Source organism: Falco biarmicus, chromosome 15 (assembly GCF_023638135.1).
Source record: "Falco biarmicus isolate bFalBia1 chromosome 15, bFalBia1.pri, whole genome shotgun sequence".
Taxonomy (NCBI): Eukaryota; Metazoa; Chordata; class Aves; order Falconiformes; family Falconidae; genus Falco; species Falco biarmicus.
Genome location: NC_079302.1, coordinates 17007242 through 17026969, shown reverse-complemented (window position 1 = coordinate 17026969; position 19728 = coordinate 17007242). Strand labels below are relative to the sequence as shown.

The 19728-nt window shown below is 41.8% G+C and overlaps 1 protein-coding gene across 3 annotated transcripts in view; it reads right to left on the bottom strand.

Moving 5' to 3' along the window:
• Nucleotides 1-18093, bottom strand: part of NKD1 (NKD inhibitor of WNT signaling pathway 1) — a 112741-nt gene extending 94648 nt beyond the window's left edge. The window contains exons 1-4 of one of the 3 annotated variants that reach the window (XM_056360915.1): nucleotides 17748-18093; nucleotides 17575-17607; nucleotides 17202-17359; nucleotides 15965-16042 (exon numbers count right to left, since the gene is read on the bottom strand). In XM_056360915.1, coding sequence (XP_056216890.1) covers nucleotides 15965-16042; nucleotides 17202-17359; nucleotides 17575-17607; nucleotides 17748-17772 — 294 coding nt within the window. In that variant the 5' untranslated portion in view covers nucleotides 17773-18093. The remainder of the gene's footprint in view (nucleotides 1-15964; nucleotides 16043-17201; nucleotides 17360-17574; nucleotides 17608-17747) is intronic. The other 2 variants (XM_056360913.1, XM_056360914.1) reach the window with 2 other exon arrangements.
• Nucleotides 18094-19728: the final 1635 nt, after the last annotated feature.

Here is a 19728-nt window from a genome sequence, read left to right as displayed (position 1 = left end):
TCTATTCACAGCATGAAAACGGTGAAGATAAATATACTGCTGAAGCATGGGAATTGGGAAGTTGGATAAAAAGCATTACATTCTTACAGAGGAATTCTTCATTTCTAGACAACATAAAGCAGCTCCCCAGGGTGAATTTACTGCTTTTCTGCTTCGGCACAGTGGGCTGTATTATGACCCTATAATCCACTGTGAGCAAGGCAGCAGCTGAGAGCTGCACTGCCCCTGGAGCTGTCCGAGAGATGACTGATTCACTGAATCACAGTTTCCTTTCCAATTTCCCTGCTGCCTCAAGGAAGACAGCAAGCACTGCGTCTGCACTGTCTTCTTCCCAACATGACTCTGCTCCTGAGCTGGGCTCCGCTCCACTGTCTTTCCACTTACAAACAGGCAAGTAAGGAAGTAGGAGATGTGAGAAGTTCTTTAAGCTCCAAAAATACATATATGCTACACATGGTTTTTGTTAGCAATCTGTAGAGTGGGTACGGTATGATTAGGCAGTATGTATGGTGCACACTTGCCTCAAACGTTACAGCACAGCCAATGCAAGGTGGCAAAAGGATTCTCGATATTCCACACCCAGACATGCACCCTGCTAGTCAGACCATGACATGGCTTTGTTTCTCCGCCAAGATTTGGTTTCTGAACAATGTCACGTTTAAATCAAGGTAAGGCAAAGGCAATAGCTGTTAAAATAGAGGTATCTAACACATATCATCTAGAGGAACTCGGAGGGAAAGAAAGAAGCACTGGACAGCTGCTGAGAAAGTATCATCCATGGGCAACAGGTGACAAAGAAAACTTTAAGTCTCCAAAGGGAGAGGAAAAAAAACCAACAAGTGCCTATATCCAACACAGCCTGAAGTACAATTCCAGCCAGACTGACCAAACTGTCCAAAACCACAGAGCCACTAGATTAAAGTCATCCTTACATTTCAATATTCAGAGAAATCATCCTTAAATACATAATAACGGGTTCCAAGATGCCATTAACTCCTCTTTAGACGGGCAGAATTTGCCTGAATTCTCTTCATATTTGTAAGGAGGGGGGAGCAGGGGAGCTACAGGCTGTGATGTCCCTGGCTGCAAACACACAGCTGTATGGGTGTGCTCATTGCTGCCAGGCTAATCAGACAATATGTGCCTCTTCAGCACCATACATTTAACCGTGCTCTCTATTGTTTAAGAGAACACATGATGTTCCCAACAGAGAATTCAGTGGCAACAACTAAAAAGCTTGGAGGTATCCATCACTAACCATCAGTCACCATTTCTAAACATGACTGTGGGTGATACATCACTGCCAGCATCACAAGGAGGAGGGAAGAGGTGTTCATTAACCTGCAAACCTGCTCCACTTTGTGCTCCAGATAGTACAAAGGCCCACCAGAACAGGAGGCATAGATCACCCTCATTATAAGGCTCTCCATTACAAAGCCAGTGCAAACAAAAGCCTGCTGCTTTGACTCAGTGCTCCACTTCAGTTCATTGTAAACATTTTGACATGCATTTCACTCATATGCAAACTCTGCTGCTCCAAAGAATAACCTTCAAGAGAGGATAATTTCATTATTCAAGTAAACACCAGGAAAAAGCTCATCCCCCAGCAAAGCCTCAAGTCTAGATGGTCCATCAGAGCTCATCTTCAGTCGAATTTTTAACAAATGTTTCCCTTCACCCTTTAGTTATGTCTGTGTAGTCCACTTCATCTAGTAACAGTGGTAAAAGTCTGGCATTCTCTTCATCCTATATTATTTACCTAATATGATTTATACATATGCTAGCCATATGCTCTATCCGTACATTCCTGCTCATCTTGCACTGAATTTATATGCATTACCAAAAGCAAGGTACAGCAATAAGCAGGAAGTCTACATCACTTGGATGCACGTATCCTTGGACAGGCCTCCACAAGGAGTGGAGATTCAGCTCATACATTAAAGACATGTCCCTTCCACCACTTTCTAACCTTGTCCAAACTCATTTGGATGAGCGGGAAGTAAAATGTCTTTTTCTCCGTATATTAAAATCCCTTTTTATAGAGTTAGGCTTTTTGGGCCACTGGATTGTGATGAGAGCTGGGCAGTTCAGAAAGGCCCTTTTCCAAAAGGACTTTAGGAAGATTACTGTAGAGCAAAAGAAGAAACAATGTAAGAGGGTTTTCTGCAAACGGGGATTATATACACTTTGTGGGGAATTCAAACATTCTTTTTCATTCTTATTTTCTTACTTTGCTCAGGAAAGTAGGTAATAAATACCTGGCTTATTCATAGAAACATAGCAATGAACTAACTTTACAGCTAGCATTGAAGTTCTTCATTAACTTCAAATACTTCTCTGTCTACCTCAACAGCATGGGTAGGTAACAGGATGAGACCTATCCCCACTTCCCTGATGAGGAAGTGGGAAGAAGTGGATAAAACTGGTAGGTTCAAAGAGAAGACAAATGAGACTAAATGAGTGGCAAGTGCTCTAGCTATCTTGGGTCTCTGTGAAGATTCACATTTGAGCAACCTGAGAAAGGATATACAGCTAAAGGTAGGGTCTAGACTAGAATACACGGCTCCTGCATCTCAGTCTTAAGCCATTAATTCAGAGTTTCAGAACCAGGCAGCACTACAGCAATGGCTATCCATCTCTGATCACCCACATCACAAACACCTCCCACCTTCACATCCAAGCCCACAGACCAGTCTGCTAATCTCAGATGACTTCAAAGCCTACCTACCTTGTGACTCAGAGTGCTTAAGAAAGCTGTATTTAACCTATTACCCTTAAGTACAACAGGGCTGACATCCTACCCAAGGAAATCCCAGCCACTACGTAGAGACCCAAGGGCTACACCAGCCCCCAACGGCACACCCTGTTAGCAGAGATGCAAGGATTGATTGCACAGTAAGCCCGCGTTTTAACCACTGACAGCTTTAATTTATTGGGGATCTTTCTGCCATACCTGTACATAAAATATGGTCCAGCACCACTTGTTAATGGATAAATCTAAGTGCTGCACTAGAACATGTAGTTTCCAGCAGACAAGAGAGCTACCAGCAATTACTATTACAAGATAAAAATATGAACAAAAATTGTTCTGTGATCCAAGTGAAGATGATTAAGGGCACAGCCCAGATATCTCATCTGTACTGCCTGTACCAATGTGCCCATTCTCACCTCTTCCCCTTAACAACCAATTGTTGTTAACAATTTTGTTATATCCTATGCATGCGTGAATCCTACATTCATTTCTTTGACCATGTCCCCAATACCAATTGAACTCTGATTTTGCCTTTTCCACCCTTTACCAAGCTTGTCTACATCAGCTAAAGAAACACTCCACTCTCTGCCTACTCGCTTTTCTCAGGCCTCCTTTTGGATGAAAGGTCTAGACTTGCCTCTAAACAGCCCTCCCGCATCTTCTTTCTTAAGAGCACATTTTCACCCAGCCTGAGGGGATTGCATTTTGCTTATTCCTGTTTCATATATTTACTGTGAGACAGGATCATATGAGATTGAAGGCCCAGAAAACCCCATGCTGTGTACCTTGCATAAAATGTACTTTCTCTTACACTGAAAAAGGCTTACATGACATATATTTTTTATAAATATAGATCTATGAAATTTTGAAAGTAGGCAAAAAACATTATAATATCATAAGATGGAAAGGAATACAAAAGAAAAAACCCACAGTGAACAGAATCCTTTTTTATAAAAAAAGAAAACTATGCTTAACACAAACTCCTTCTGAATTCTCTTTATAATTCCAGCGACACAAATTCACCATTCTGCTGACACTGTTGCTGACGCTACTGAAAAAGTCACCCAAGAAGGCTCATTTTAAAATAAAATTTTACAAGGAGAGGAAATGGGGATTTGTAACTAAACATTTCCTTCTACTTAATCACATCATCATTACTGTGATGGTACAAAGTCCACTTGGTCCTTTTAATCAATTTAATGATAAAGACATATCATTTTGGGGGTAATTGCCATAAGGACATCCAGTTAAAAGAGAAAAATCTTAAATTATAGTTACACCCCCACCCCCCACTAATTAATTAATACCAACAAACGAGATCCCTGCAGTAACTCTGTGTTTCTAGTATTGATATTAGTTTTTAACACTACTTTCAGATTCCATTCACTCAGGTTACTGAGGAATTCTAAAGTATTTACAATCATCAATCAAACAAGGAATCTTTTCAACTCTTTGCCCTTAGAATCGTAAGGTATAAACTTTCAATTTCCATACAGAAGATATTTTTAAAATTAAGAGTGCATTTCCCAGAATAATGATGCTCTAATACCAAACAGCAGCTCAGTTATTTTGTGTTAGGAAACCAAAGCCCTTCTTACACAATTTCAAAGCAGCAGCTGTGACTTTGAAACTAGGAATTCATCCTGGCCACCTGCTTTAAAACTAGCCAAAATAAATGTGGTGGGATGGTTCCTGTCGATAACCATGGGATGGCAGGGTAGCACAGGTTGTTTGCTGTTAGGGCTTAGGTCCTAGACATCACTAACTTCTCCAGGATCTTATCCGGATGAGGACCTTGGGATCAAGCTGCATCTGAAAGCTAGACTAATTATTACGTGCTAGATCGCAGTACTGTTACTCATGAGGAGCAAAACTTCACTCACTGCACAGCTGAGATATATTGTTCACGGCATGCCATTCACACTACGATGTTTTATTCCCACAGCAGATGATCCTTTTCAATCCCTTGGCAAACAGCAAGCATTATGGCCTGACTTGTAAGGTATTGTTTCCTTTGAAAAAACGGTTTGTTTTGCTGGTGGTTTGATTTTTTTAAATATACTCAAACCCATCCGTAATAGCAATAACAGTAAACTAAAAATGATGACTTCAAAATCTCAAACCAGCCTACTTTTTCTAGCCTTAACAAACACACAAGCATTGCAAAAACCAGTGCCCACCAATGCAACTTAGGAACACGACATCTTCCCAGATTCACAACCACAGCTCATGTAGCACAGCGTACCTCAGGAGATGTTTCAGGGCCGAATCCTGCTCTCAGCAGAGTTAATGGAGGGTTACTGGACTTCAACAGTAAAAGAATTTGGCCCATAAAGATTCAGTCATTTCTAATTCTCAGCATTAAAGTGTATTTTGCATTAACCTGAAAATAATCCCCTTCAGAAAACTACACTACAAAGTACTACAGAAGAAAAAGAAACCTAAGAAGCCTTCAATATTTAAAAACATGTTCCTAAAAGTTTACTTTAATATAACATTGCTAAAGAGGGAAGGGGGGGAAATCAGGTCACTGCTAAGTGTCCTAGGTTCTTTCTACTTTCTACTCGTTTTTGCCTTGCTCTCCCCTCCTTTGCACACCCCTTGTGCAGAGGCACATTTCAGACAAAGAAGCCTACTGTAACACTACCAGTACTGAGGTGGAAACATGCTCTTCTCCTCGTGGCCAGCAAAGGACCCACACTTCGATCTTCAAGGAAAAGCCTCTGGATGGTGCAACTCAAAAGGCTGCTGCAAGTTTATTTCTTTTTTTCCTTCTTTTCCTATAAATTACCCCTCCTTTTGATGTCTATTCTTGCTCTTAAAAAAAATACACACATCAGGTTAAGATGAAAACTGCCCACACGACAAGTTTGTGTTTACAAGCTTAAGAGCAAGTTTCAGTTGAACACAGGTCAATGCCGCTTTAAGAAAACATTGCATACCAAAAAAATCACACATGGTTAGAACACATCACGAGCAGAGAGGAATTGTGGACTCAGTCTGTGAGGCACCGAGCCAGCCTGAGAAGCCCTTTGAAGTTAGAAAAACATCCTCTGGTCAGAGCACATTTGTGAAACCGTGGGACAGGCGCTTTAAACAACATTCACTCTGAGATCACCTGCGGTGTGCCAGTGGATTGGCGCCTGTGTAACTTCAACAACGTAACCCTTTATATTCCACAAAGTTCACTCACTCCAGTATCTGTCCTATCAATAGCATACAGTCATAAAACTGTGTGGCAAACCCTGTACCGTTTCACCCTCTGTACAAGACAGGCAGGCAGTTCCAACAGGCATGTGAAAGTCTGGGAAAACCCTGCTGCTAAAGGAGAACCTGGTCAACAGAAGAAAGGATGCTCTACCTGGACGAAGCAGCACTGACACAGAAGGCGTGTGTCACTCCGCCAGAAGGGCCACTGCAAACCAGTGGTGCACAAAACTTCTAATATAGTTTGGCACGCAGCCAAGTGTGACAAAAAATACTCACCATTAGTCACCATCATCATGAGAAGAAAGATTCTTGGCTGTGAACGGCCAAGTCCAGGTAACACACACTACGTGGGGACACGTAGGGACAGATAAGACTGAACATCACCAGTCTGCTTTTTCAGCTGAGTTACTTCCCTCCACCCAGTCCTGCCGTCAGCTATTAGCTCCCCGCCTGCCGGCATCAGTAAGCTGTGCCAACGCAGCTGAAAGCCAAATCCTGCCCCTGATCTGGCATGTCGCTCAGGCTGGCACACCTCTCAGGAAAGTCTCTGCACGTGTTTCTGACTGAAAGCAAAACCGGTTATCCTCTCCTGCGAGTACTGGCTATTGGAATGGATACACAAGAACAGCAGATTTTGACTAGACCCCGTGTCTACGGAGAGCACGGAAGGAGGAAGCCTCACCCGGCCTTTGGACAGGGCTCCTGCTGATGCGAGGAGACACTCTGACTGTGCAGTAGGCCAGGACTCCTTCCTTGCTTAAAACATATCCCTAAAGGCATGACATTAACATTTTTCTTGTCTAACTGTTCTGCTCTGTATGTGACAAGCTTTCCTATTTTCCCCAATGGTGGTGAAATCCTCCTCATTTTTTGAGGAGACCAAGACTGTCAGCGTTGCCATCAGACACGCACCAGGAGGGTCAGATTCCTGTTGGGGAGCTAATAAGGGACCTCACAGTCTTTTTGCTGCTCCCACAGGGCATTACCCATTGTCTGTTATTCATTTACTGGCAAATCTAGGGAACTTCTCACTGCAGTGCCTTCGGTTTCAGTCTTTCCAAAATGGGGAAAATCAGAGGTGGCCACAGATTAAGAATAAATCGGTTTAGCAGAGGTTTGTTCTGTGTTTAGACAGCACATGTATGTTCACTGACAAAGCACAGGCAACACCTGCATGCTGCAGACTACTAGTCCCTCCTGGATAACAGCAAATGTCCAAGGACACAGAGCTACTTGAACATGCCTTACTTTTGACTTTCATCACACAGTTCTCACAGAAAATTATTTCATTCCTTTTTTTCTAAATTGAATTTAAAAAAAAAAAACCAACCCCAGAAATTAAACAGCACATCTGGAAAAAAGTGCCATGGTAAGGTTGATGACCACATTCCAGTGAAGTCTATGTAGCATCAATGAATACAAGACTTCCTTTCCAATGCTGGGGTTTTTTTCCTGTCTTCTCTGTAACACATCACCATGTTTTAATCCAAGAGCAACTGTCTTTCAAAGAAAAGCCCTGTACAATAGCTTAGACAGGCAGATATCTCATTTACTTCTTTACACTGTGCGTTAGTCCAGTGTTAAAGATTTTGCATGCTTCCTATTGGTCATAAATAAACAATTAAAAACAGCCTTAAAGGGCGAGTGGAGGTCAGGGGTGGAGAGAATGAGACTGTGGTGCAGTACATTAATAAACCAACCTAATTAGATAAAAAAACACCTTCATATAATAAAAATGTGGTATTTTAATGGGTATTAAGCAGTGCTGTGGGAATAGCCTCTCTCAAAACATGCTTTTAAACCTCTCTGCAAAATTACATTGCTAATTACAAATGGGAATTTAAGTGGCAGTACAACCGGGAAAAACTTTTGTGAACCTGTCATAAAACGATCAGATAAACTGCATCTGCAGGGGAAAATATGTTGTCATTCCACCAGCAATGTAGCTGCTACATAAAAAGACTGTTAGTCTCACCACTTGAACCTTCCCTCATCTCCCACTGATGTGGCCGAGAACCTGATACAAAACCACTGAAAGCAACGAGAAGTTTTCCCTCTATTACAGCAGGACTTTTGCATCAAAACACAACAGAGAAATATTGCAGAATTTTTCAAGAGGATAAAACCAGACTTACCTAACTGCATTGAGTTAGTTAAAAGTACACCTTTAAAAGTAATTTATTTATGGTATTCTGAAAAACTCCTTTTACATACATATCCACATCAGGAACAAGACCATGCACATAAGCTTTGCATAAATAAAAATGGCTTTAACTGAGATAATCTATGAAGTTTATCCTCAAAATAAAATTAAATATTCGTGATGGCTAAATGAGGCACAGTTTTTCCATGGGAAAAATATCAAAGTATTATTTATTTTCCTGTAAGTACTTGTTTTGAAAAGCCTTTCCTCCCCACCTGGGCTTCGGCTAAAAGCCACAATCTACATTTAAACAGTGTGTACGCTTTAGAAAACTATCAACCACCTTTTTTTAAAGCAGGAGCATATGAAATTATTTGATCCACTTTTCATATAGAAAGTCTAGGGCTGACCATAAAGAAATAGGCAGGCTCCCAGTATAAACTTACCAGGATTACATCAAAGACCTTCCTCTAGGATCAGACGATTGATTTCTTCAATGCTTTTTAGAATTTCTTCCAGGATATTTTGGGTTATTGCCTTAGACCTTTGCTCAGCTGGAATGACAGATATTCTGTTTGCTAGACTATGATGTTCTCTCTTCATAGGGGAATGAGTGTCTGTAGTATATACACACGTACGCTATGTGAACATTGGGAAGTTCACAAGCAAAATTATTATTTATTGTTTCAAAAAGAGTAGTTTATTACAGAAACACTGATACAGGCTTAACCACAGCATCTTATGCAACACAGAGACTGCTTGTTATTCTGTAAGCCCAGGACTGGGGCACTCTATGCTCAGAGAAAATTCCTGCTCCCGCAAACAGGCATTTGTTCTTTAGGTGCATGTAATGCATAAGGCTTAACTTTACAGCTACTACCTTCTTTACCTGACTCTCTTGAAACTAACTGTTCTGGAATTATAAAAGATTTTTATGATAGGACAAGAAGCAGCTTAGTCCTTACCTACCACATCAAACCTTTGGGGAATCAGACAGCAAACTATCTCCGAGGGCAATGCGACACACTACCCACCATTCTCCTTCCTCCCCCAAGACAAATCTGTCACCTCCATACCACTCATCATTCGCATCAGAGTATGGATCAAAAGATCCAAGGCTGCTCCCAAATCCCATTTCTCCTGCAAGACAGTACTTTGTTCTGTCACTTCCCTACTGAGTCTATCCCCTTATTTTATGCCTCACAGCATGTGTGGCTGCACCCCAAGATCAAACACCCATGCATGATTTTCTTTCACAGATCTTGAATCACAATGTTATACTTTAATAGGAACTTCAATATACTTAATCCCTTGAAAGCTGCCACAGTAATGCCCCCAAATGCATTAAATTCCACCCTAATCGCAAAACACCAAGTATTTCTCTAGATGGACAGTCCGTAGACTGTTCTGACCACATGCCAATCCATCTCTGAGCTAAAGCAACATATACTGCCCGCATTTGTTAGTTTGAAGTCCAAGGATACGTGGCTGAAAATTCCAGGCACTTCAAAAGTTCTCTGCTACAAATTTTGTGCAAACCATAACTGATCTCCTCCCACATTTTAAGGAAGGATCTCATATTCTCAAGGGATTGTCATTACAAATGACATAATGGACCAGTCCACTCAGCCTGCATTTAAATCAAACCTGTTAAAACCAAAAGCAAGACTGGTAGATGGCACTTCTCAAGGTACAAAAAAAGACACCCTTTCACAGTCAACTTGAGTTTCAGAGTTCCACTGAATTTTCAGTTCAAGAAGGGTTATGGGAGAAAATTATCAAACTATTAGAACTTTGACAAAAAGCAGAGAAGCTGCTTGCCTAATAAGTCTTGTTCACAAGTATTAAATTTTATTAACAACAGCTTCACATTCAAGGAATAACTCCTTCTCATTCACATTTGGTAGGGACCTTGATTTGAACCAGGGAACCACTGGGTCCTTCGTTATTGCTGCCAAGGGGTTAGTGTTGGGATCTTTTAGGTATATTTTTACAGGGCTCCTTTTGGCCATTAAGGAGCTTCTCAGGCACTGATGGCATTTCAGTCTCCTATGGCCACAGTCTGGTCTTCTGAGGAGCAAAAGGATTTACTCCACCAGAAGTTTTATACACTAAAACAATAGGGTCATTTATTGCCCTATAATATACAATAGGCCACACCACACAAACAAAACCAGGGGTAGTCAATTTCACAGCTGTTATAGGACCTCCCAACAAAAGACTGCATCGTTCCCTTCCTCAAACAATTAGATTCTGTATGACTAAACCAGAAGTATTTCTCACATACGATAGGCACATATCAGGTCATGTGAGACACACATGTATAAGTATTAAGGGATCTGGCTGAACACTTACTTGCAGATGTAAGCCTGTTGGAATGCCAGCTCCCATGGCAAGCCAGTGGACTGGTCCTTAATGAACTGTGGACATGTGGTTACATGACAGTAGTCTATTTGGAGGACACTAACTATACAGGACTTTCCGAGTCGAGAAAGGATGTCTCACATGTTCAGAAGTGTCATCGCTATTCTGCAAATTACAAGACAAAATATATGCCATATTGCTCTGATGACAATAAATCCAGAAGTTCACAAAAAGCAAGTGCACTGTATGGCTGTACCCCTTGCAGAGACCAGGACAGCAATAGTTGAACCTACACAAGCCAACTTCCCCTCTCTCTTAGATTACGCAGTAGTAAAAATATCTGCGCCAGCACAGCCCTTTCACCACAGCTAACACCACTGGCATTCCACCACTGCAAGACAAATGTCATGAGATATTCCAACACAAATACGCTTTGTTGGCTAAGAAATCAGACACAATGAAGATTTTGCATTTGGAACTTGGTTAATAATTCTTGAATGGCATACAGGCCAACTCAAGTCTCCCATAGCTGTAGTTACTCCGTAGGAGTAAATACAAGCTTAGTTTTGCTGCCAATGTTGGCAGATATGACTAAATAAATTCACAGAGAAAGTCCATTGCACCATTTCTTCACAGTAATTTTTTTAACTAAAACTATACCTCATTTTCCATGAAAAGATATCTATAAATATCACATAGTCTGAAAACTCACAAATACTCAGAGTAACTAGTATATTAACTAGAGAAGTGGTTTAGTTACAAAAAAATGCTTCAAGTATTTTGTACATTTCAACAGCTACCATTTACTTTCCAACCAGGTTTTGATGCTGACATTCACGAAGCAAAATCCATCCACAAGGATTTCTATAAAGGCCAACATCTGCAGCACAGGGAGCAATGTTCCATTTTGATTTAAATATCATCACTGAACAATTATTTCCCCAACTTTGGAAAAACTAACTCTTACAAAGTTTCAATACTCATGAGACTTCTCTTTTCTCTGTTCATAACCCAATTCAAAAGAAACCATAAAAGTCAACTAAGATCTTCTTCTGAAGGGTGCCTACAAATAGCCACTTACTGAGCTCCTCCTGGGTCTTATTACAGATCTCACAAAAACCTACAGAAAACCCTTCTGTTAATGAATGCTGCTGTAAAGAACATTCCCATATGTCGACAATCATGTGCTACAAATTTCCCATTTTTGTTATAACCGAAGTTTTAGTGTAAAGTCTGGACTACATTATTTACATTTAAGTCATTAAAGAATATAATATACTGTTAGTACTTTTCATCCCAATATACAGAAGAAAATGTCCTCCATAACCAAGGCCTTCTCATTCAGAAGAATTAAGGTTTCACTAAACCAAGAGGGACTATCAGTAGCCCAAGAGACATAGCGTGTAATAATTAGATGAGGCCTTTACCCCGCTACTATACAGAATACACTTTCTTCTTACAAACATCAACCTAAGTAACTCCAGTTTAGAGGGGGTAGGAGAAAGAGGGTTGTTAGAGATTTAAAAAAAAAAGTTAATGAGATTGTTTGCAGAAACTTCACGGGCCATTCAGCTTTCCAATCAACATGCCAAATTAAAAGTGTGCCACATTAAATCTGAAACACCTATAAAACAAGCCCTGATGAAATACAGACTGTCTTCCATCCACCTCCTCCATATGGCTCAAGCAAAGTCAACTTTTAATTTCATAACACAAAATATTTAATTTATGCTTTTCTTCACATGTCAATTTAACCTCCGGCACATAGCTTTGAAACCATGTAAGGATGCCTAACACTTTCCATATGGCAACTGAATTGTGGCTTTTAATTGCACCAACTGGTATCATTCAAGGATAATTCCCTTGGAATCCAGCTTTCTGCTACAGTATTGGCCAATTCACTAATCTCATCACCATGGCACTAATACTTTCAGAGACTCTTTGATTGTTAATATTCATATTATAATTTTCCCAAACCAGAGCTGTCAAGATATACTATGTACACCACTAATTAAATTATCTTGGTTTGTTGGCACCAAATTTCAACACTAAATAAGATTCTGCTTCTCTCTTTCAATACAAAGTTTGGCAATTTATTTTAAATGCCATACACAATATTTTGTTTATCAAAATATTTTTTTTAGTCATACCAGTATCTAGCACTGTTGAGTTTGTTGTTTCTTTTAATCCTCAGAGTCAATACAAATAATTGTCTATACAATACTGACATTAATGTACTTGAAAATAGTTCAGTTTGAAAGATTACTTCAAGCAGTAACACAAGATAGCACCCCAGGAAATTTTAATTGCTCTTGTCACCATATCTGTAAGAAGGCAGTCTTTCAAATGTCATTCTACCCATGAGATGACCCCAAAGTAGTGCTACAATTAAATCTTCCACTTCAACAGCCTTTAAGCCATAGCATATACATATCGCTAAAAAAAGTCTCTTTTCCTTTCATTATTTTTATTTTGGAGGAATGACCTACCCAGCTGTGTCTTCCATAAAGCTATATATTTTTACATGCACACACACAAATGCTATTTAACAGAAAGGCACTGGGAAAGGCCTATTTTTATTTTTTTTTAATTTAAGAAAGAGCATGCTAGAGATGCAGTGAAGTTGACACTGGTGTAGTCTCCTCTCAGCCATGCAAGGAATGCCCATTAATGTCACTGGCAGTTACAGGCACAGAACAAATGGAGAACAAGCCCCACCTCTGAAGTAGTGTGATGTGCTTCAGCATTTCATACTGTATTATTCCCAGACCAGATACTCAACTGTAATATCAGTTAGGGTTGAACATGAAGATCACTAGTACCAGAGCCCAGCAGAAGTGGTAAGTTAAAGACTGCTCTATTTTACCTAAAATGATTACTTACAACTTGGCTTACTGTGAGCTGGTTTGAGATTAAATTAAAAATAGGATTTTTTTTTCCAATCCCAAGCACAGATCTCAATGAGACATGCAAGAAACTAGTAAAATTTCTCATGGCTTTGAAGATAAAAGTAAATTGAACTAAGCAAATGTCATATTTAATATTTTCCCCTCTAGCACAGCACTACTTTTCAGCTAAATAAATAAATACATGAATATTTGCAAACAATGATCTCCAAAAATAGTTTGTAAAAGTAAACACACTGAATAAATTTAAACTTAAGAATTATATGGGATAATCCACAGTGTCAGAAAACCTTTCTGGGCACAAGTTAACTCATTCATAAAGCAGCAAAATAAGTGTATTCGGTTGCCTCAACGGATTTACAGCCCCAGTGGTTTCAATTAGCTTTGAAACTAGAAGATGACTCTGGACCTCATACTTTTCATAGATGCAACAGAATTCCTTTTTTCTTTAATTCTACGTGATGTGGAATGGAAGGCTGCAGCCCAGCCCTCAGCCTCCACAGTAATTAAAACATTTAGAGCAGAGCAGCCCCTGCTGGGTGGATGGCAATGGTTTAATGAGATCAGAGCTCTTAGCTAGAACAGAAAAGTTGTATATGCACCAGAAGCGCATATTTCAGACACACTCCCCTTCCCCTGGCTCCTGCCTTCACCCAACAATTGACTATGAGATCCTTCTCAGATGTCTGATGCATTTGGCAATAGCTGGACACTAGTTACTGTTCTTCCAGTGAATTGGAAGGGGGAGACATGGATGGATGGGATACAACATGGATGATACATCTGCTGAGGGAAATCTGCTCTAACCAAGAAACTCTCAAAACTTGAGTTCAGGAAAAGTGTTGTATTCTTGAATCCCCTCGCCTTGTGTCAAACACCCCTTCAGTGAACTAACATAATGACCTCCCCTCCAGAACTATTGTAAATTCAATCATTTTAGAGAGGAGCACAAATGAAATTTTATGGCTTTCCTGTATTAGTCATTCATTCCTCTTGTAAAATGCTACATGTATCCCCCTGAAGTTCAGTGTCATCTCCCCTGGATGACTAACTTTAGCAAAACAATTCAGTGTCTCTGTTCTTGAGGAAAACAGTCTTCCAACTACAACCAAGACAGAATTTTTGGCTTATATACAGCAATGTAAGTAAAATTTCACTATTACATTCAAGTTCTAATCAAAATTATTAAAATCTTTGAAGTTTCAGCTGTGGAAGCAATTGAGTGCTCTCCCCTCCCATCAACAGGTCTTTGGAAGCATGCTGGATTTCACCAAATAGGGCCCTGCATACTAATGAAACCACCATCAACAAAACTCAGGTTAAGGATTCCTAGGAGGAAAATTATTTCTAGGACCATTATTTTTTTTAAGCTCAACTGGTTATTTCTCTGAATGCAGATATTTTCATCAGCGTTTGATCTAACTCCTTCTGCCATAAGTCACAAACACAGCAATTAGGAACTATTTCAGGGGGAAAAAACATGTTTTAATGAGAAGCCAAAGTTTCAACTGTGACACAATAAAACTGTACTGTTCCACAGAGCCTTGTAAGCTAACTGAACATTTTAGGAGGTATTCTGAAATAGTAAGGATAAAAGCCCTTGGTCGATTCAACGTAACAGTACTACATTATTGGGGAATATACAACTGTCCCACACAATCCCATGTAACTAACCATTAGCAGAGGTAACTAGTATTTTTACATCTTGAGGTGAATGAAGAGCCAAGAGGTTAGACTACAATTCACTTTGTATCTTGGTATAATTATACAAGAGATCAAAGATCTCAGACGAGGAAACAGTCATGCAATCCCAGCTATGGAGTCAAAAGCTGCGACTCCATAATCCTTGTCAAAAAGACTGTACATATGGCACATCTGGTTCCAATGGAGGATTAGAAATGCATCCCTCCATAGTACCAAAAGTTCGTATTTTAAAGGAACTTTAATGTAGCTGTCACAGTGTGCCTGTGACAGGATGACAATTAAAATAAAACTATTAGCAGGCTATATATGCATACAGATACTACCAAATATATTAGGCAATAAATTGTGAATATTTTCAAACATTCACAAACAACTCTATCAGGATGACAGTAAAAAGCCTCATGGGAACAGTGCTTTTAAACATACTTAAATGTATTTATAGTTTTATAATGTACTAAACCAGTAGATTAATTTTTAGCTAATGGCTTGCTAATTGCTCAGCTATCATGAGGAGGACACCTTGAGTAAGAAGAGAAATACTGTTCCACTGCCATTCCAGCTGAGCAGAACTCATGGAACTGAAAACTGAAGAGTTCAGTGTATAGCAAAGTATCTTTGACAAAAGATATTTTTTTCTTGTTTTCAAAAAGCAAACTGTCTTTGTGGAAGAAAATACATTTCACAAAGCTGAAGTCAGAGTTTTTGACCTTTAACTCTTGAATTTAAACCTATGTTTAGTTTGGTAAGTTGAGCCTCTTTCCTAGAAAATATTATGTGAGAGGCAGAATATATCTAAAAAAGCTTGACTCACAGAAATGGGCATAATGAAAAATAATTAAAAGCACACGGGTTTACTCTTCACAGCTGTATCATACATGTATGTACCGTTATTAATGAGAACTTCTTTCTTTGGCACATTGTCTCCAAGTAAAGCACGTTAAGAATCACTTCAACCAGACATACCTGCAAGTTGAATGTGAAGTGATTATGCTCATCAGTTACAAACACATCATTATCTTACCCCCTTTGCCTTACTTCCAGTGACTCCCAATTTATCCTCCTCTAAATACAATACTGGTGAAATCTAAAAAGTCATCATTAGCTTTTCCCAAGCTATACATCTTCTATGCACTTCAACACCCCACCTTAAATGAAGTATTGTCCACTTGCGAGTTAATTTTTCCTGAGACACGAGAAGTCCAGGCTTCTGACAATAAAACTGGTGGCTAACAAAGCAAAGAGCCTGCAGGAGGTTTGGTGGCCCTGCTCTGCTTGTGCTTTCAGAGCCACATTCCTTGCTGGGAACCACAGATTCCAATCTCCCCATCTCTCAGGTTACTTTTCCACTGATGAAGCTTTCAGGGCTTGATCCAAAGCTCACGGAAGTCAATGAGAGTCTTTCAGTAAGCATCAATAAGCTCTGGATCATACCCTGAAACACTATGAGGACCATATCTAAGAATTGTTTACCTCCCATCATGCCTTTTTGTTTAAAGAGACAACATTAAGGGCGGGGGGCGAGGGTAATTTACACATTTCCTTCAGCCCAGCTTTACAGGGGAGGAGGACTAGAGGAAAGAGGAAGGGTGGAAAGCGGCCAGTCTGGTAACAGCCAGGGCAAGGGACATGTGCAGCAACTCTTACAGATAAAGTCAGCCACGCATTACTAGCAAAGAGCAAGTAAATAAAAATACACTCTTCGGGGACGACTTCTTTCCTGAATTCCTCTGCCAAGATGTCACAGACAAACTTGTGCACCAATCAGGGTTCACAAGCTTACACACGCTGGCAGGGTTCTGGGCTTTTCCCAGAGATTCTCCGTTTGTTCCTGTTTATGAAGGGTTTTGTTCTAATCGCGCTGCCCAGACACTAGGGGACAGGTCCCTTTACTCCTCTGGCTTTTGTACCAGCACCAAGTTTGCTCTGCAGCTCCTAACTTCATCAAAGGACTGAAGGAAACCACCCACGGGGCAGCCCCCTGGAGCAGCATTAGGGCAAAGAAAACCCTTCCTTTGCACAACCGACCCTTGGGAGGGTGAGAGGGATGTAGAAAGAGCTTTTGGTATTCCCTATTTCCAAAAGACAGGGCGGGGGGGTGGGAGCAGCGAGGAAGCTGACATACCCTGGCGCTGGAGAGCCTGCAAACAGCCCGGTGCTGGCAGCCTTGCTGGAGTCCCGAGCTGCTGCCTCCGCTGCTGCTGCCCCCGGAGTATTTCTGCTTCACCATCCAGTCCTCCAGCCCTTTGCGAGCCAGAGAGGCGTTCACCGCAAAACTATCACCTAGAGAAGAGGAGACAATGCCGCCGCTGAGCCGCCCGCGGAGCCCGCCCGGACCCGCGGCCAGCGCGCCGCCGGAGCCGGGACCGGAGCCGGGACCCGGCACGCAGCTCGCAAACCGCGCCGGAAAGTTGAGGGGAGAGGGCAGGGGGCCGGGGGCAGCCACCCGCAGCGGGGGAACACGTTCAAAGTTACGAGCAGTAAAGAGCCATCCCTACCTTCTGGACTTTCTCTGGGTTTACAAACGGCAGCTAGGCAGATCCGGAGGAAAGTGTGCGGGGAAATAATAAAGGAAGATCATTAGACACCAGTACAGAAATCACAGCAACAAACCGAGAACAAGCCGAATAAGGGGAAGGGACTAAGGAAGTAGCAAGTGAAAGGAACTAACCATGTTTCGAGTGAAGTTTCCCCATCTCTCTGCATTGATCTGCAGTTACGATTCATTTGACTGTTTTCAGTAGGGTCAGGTTCGCTTGTTGTTATTTTTGTAGATATAAAAAAAAAAATCCCAGCGTGTTTAGAAATCCATGTGCTCCGCTTCTCCCTGCTAACGCACAAGCAAGATCAAATCTGAGTTCTCCTGCAGCACGGTCCGGCGTCCCCCTCTCCGCTCCAGCCTTCCTCCTCTCGCCTCTCTTTCCCAAAGACAGAGGCGGTTACAAAAGACCTTACTTCACCCACCGGGGAACATGATTGACACCTCATTGAGATTAGACCACTTGCAGGCAGCCTCCGCCTTCCCATTGGGCCGCGGCGGCAGATGAAAGGGGCGAGTGAGCCTTTTGGAGGCTCAAAAAAAAAAAAAAAAAAAAGAGAGAGAAAAAAAAAAAAGGAAAGAAAGAAAAAGGAGCAGCCGGGGCGCGTTTCACTTCCAGCCAGGCACGGGTGGCGGGGCCGGCTCCGCTCCGCTCCCCGCGCAGCCCCGGGGGCGCCGGGCAGACAATGCGCCGCGCTGCCCCGGCCCCCGCCCGGCCCGCCCGCGGAGCCCCGCGCTGCCGCCGGCCCCCGGCCCAGCTGCTCCCGCCCGGCTGCCCCTGCCCGGCCCGGGGGGCTGCCGGGGCCGCGCCGCCCTGCGCAGGCTGCGCTGCGGGGTGCCGCTCGCCGCCCGCGGGTCTGCCCCCGGTACCGGCGGCGGAGCAGCCCTCCCACCCGGGCCGAAGGGTCGCCGGGCCAGCCGCGACTCTGTGGCTGCCGCTCGGCCGCCCCTTCAGGGCTGCGGAGGGGATGCGGGCACCGGGCAGCCCGCACGCCTTCCGCGCCGTTCGCAAACTGCCTTCCATCGCCCCTGGTACGCGGATGCGGTGCTGAAGCGCTCCGGAAGCCCCTCGTGTCCCTGCTTAGCAGCATCTTGACTGCGAAGGAAGCCTGCATGCCTGGAAAAGCGGCTGCTCTATTGACTTAGTCCTGCAAACTGTTTTTCACGGGCATCTCTGCACACACGGGTGATCCTTCCGAAGTCACCGTTAATGCCAATATGCAGTTTTCAGGGGCAGATTGGAAAACCTTTCTCAGTGATTCAAAATGTTGGCAGCAGTAGGACAAAGTCTCTATGAGCTTTTTAAAATCATTATTATTGAGTAGATGAGATTTGAAATCTCCCCTTCTTCTACAGTTGATGAATGATGTATTTTTTTACATATATAATAAACTAAAAGGAAACTTACTTTTTCATAAAGACAATTCTCCCAGTCATTAAAAATTTGTTTCCTTCCTCTGGCTGGTCATTATTTTTCTGTTTATGAAAATCACATCTCCCTTGAGATCCTTGTAGTTCAACTAGGAGAGATAAAAGGGAGTGCGTAGTAGATTCAGAACAAGAAAAAATGAAGGCTTCTGAGAATTTTACTCCAGAAACTACTAGTCAAACTACATAGGGATTGACCCAGATGGGCCTGGTCCAAAAACTTCAAGGCTACATCAGTGCTTTCAAATCCATACGTTTCAAGCACAGGGAGGAAGGAGTTAGACTTGGGAGCTCATCTGAAAAAAAGATTCAAAGCATATGTGGTAACACTTCTGCAGGGAATTGGGACGGGGAGAGGAGGGTCAGGCTTGGAGCTCATTTTTAGAAGGAATTCCAAAGCACATGGATGTGGTGAAGGTCTGGTATGAAATGACTGCGCAGCACAGCCAGTGGAAAGCCATTAAATGAACTATTTAAAGCCAAATTGTTCTTTGGATGACTGCAAAGTCATTTCTCACATTATGTTGACTATTTATCTGTCTAGCAAAGAAAACACTTGTGTTGTGAAATGCAGCCATTGCAACAGCATCAATTGCTTGTCAAATAGCTAATAACATGCATCTTTTGCGAATCTCTTTTTTATGTATTTTAATAATTTATTTGGCCCATTTTTTATGTTGTGTAT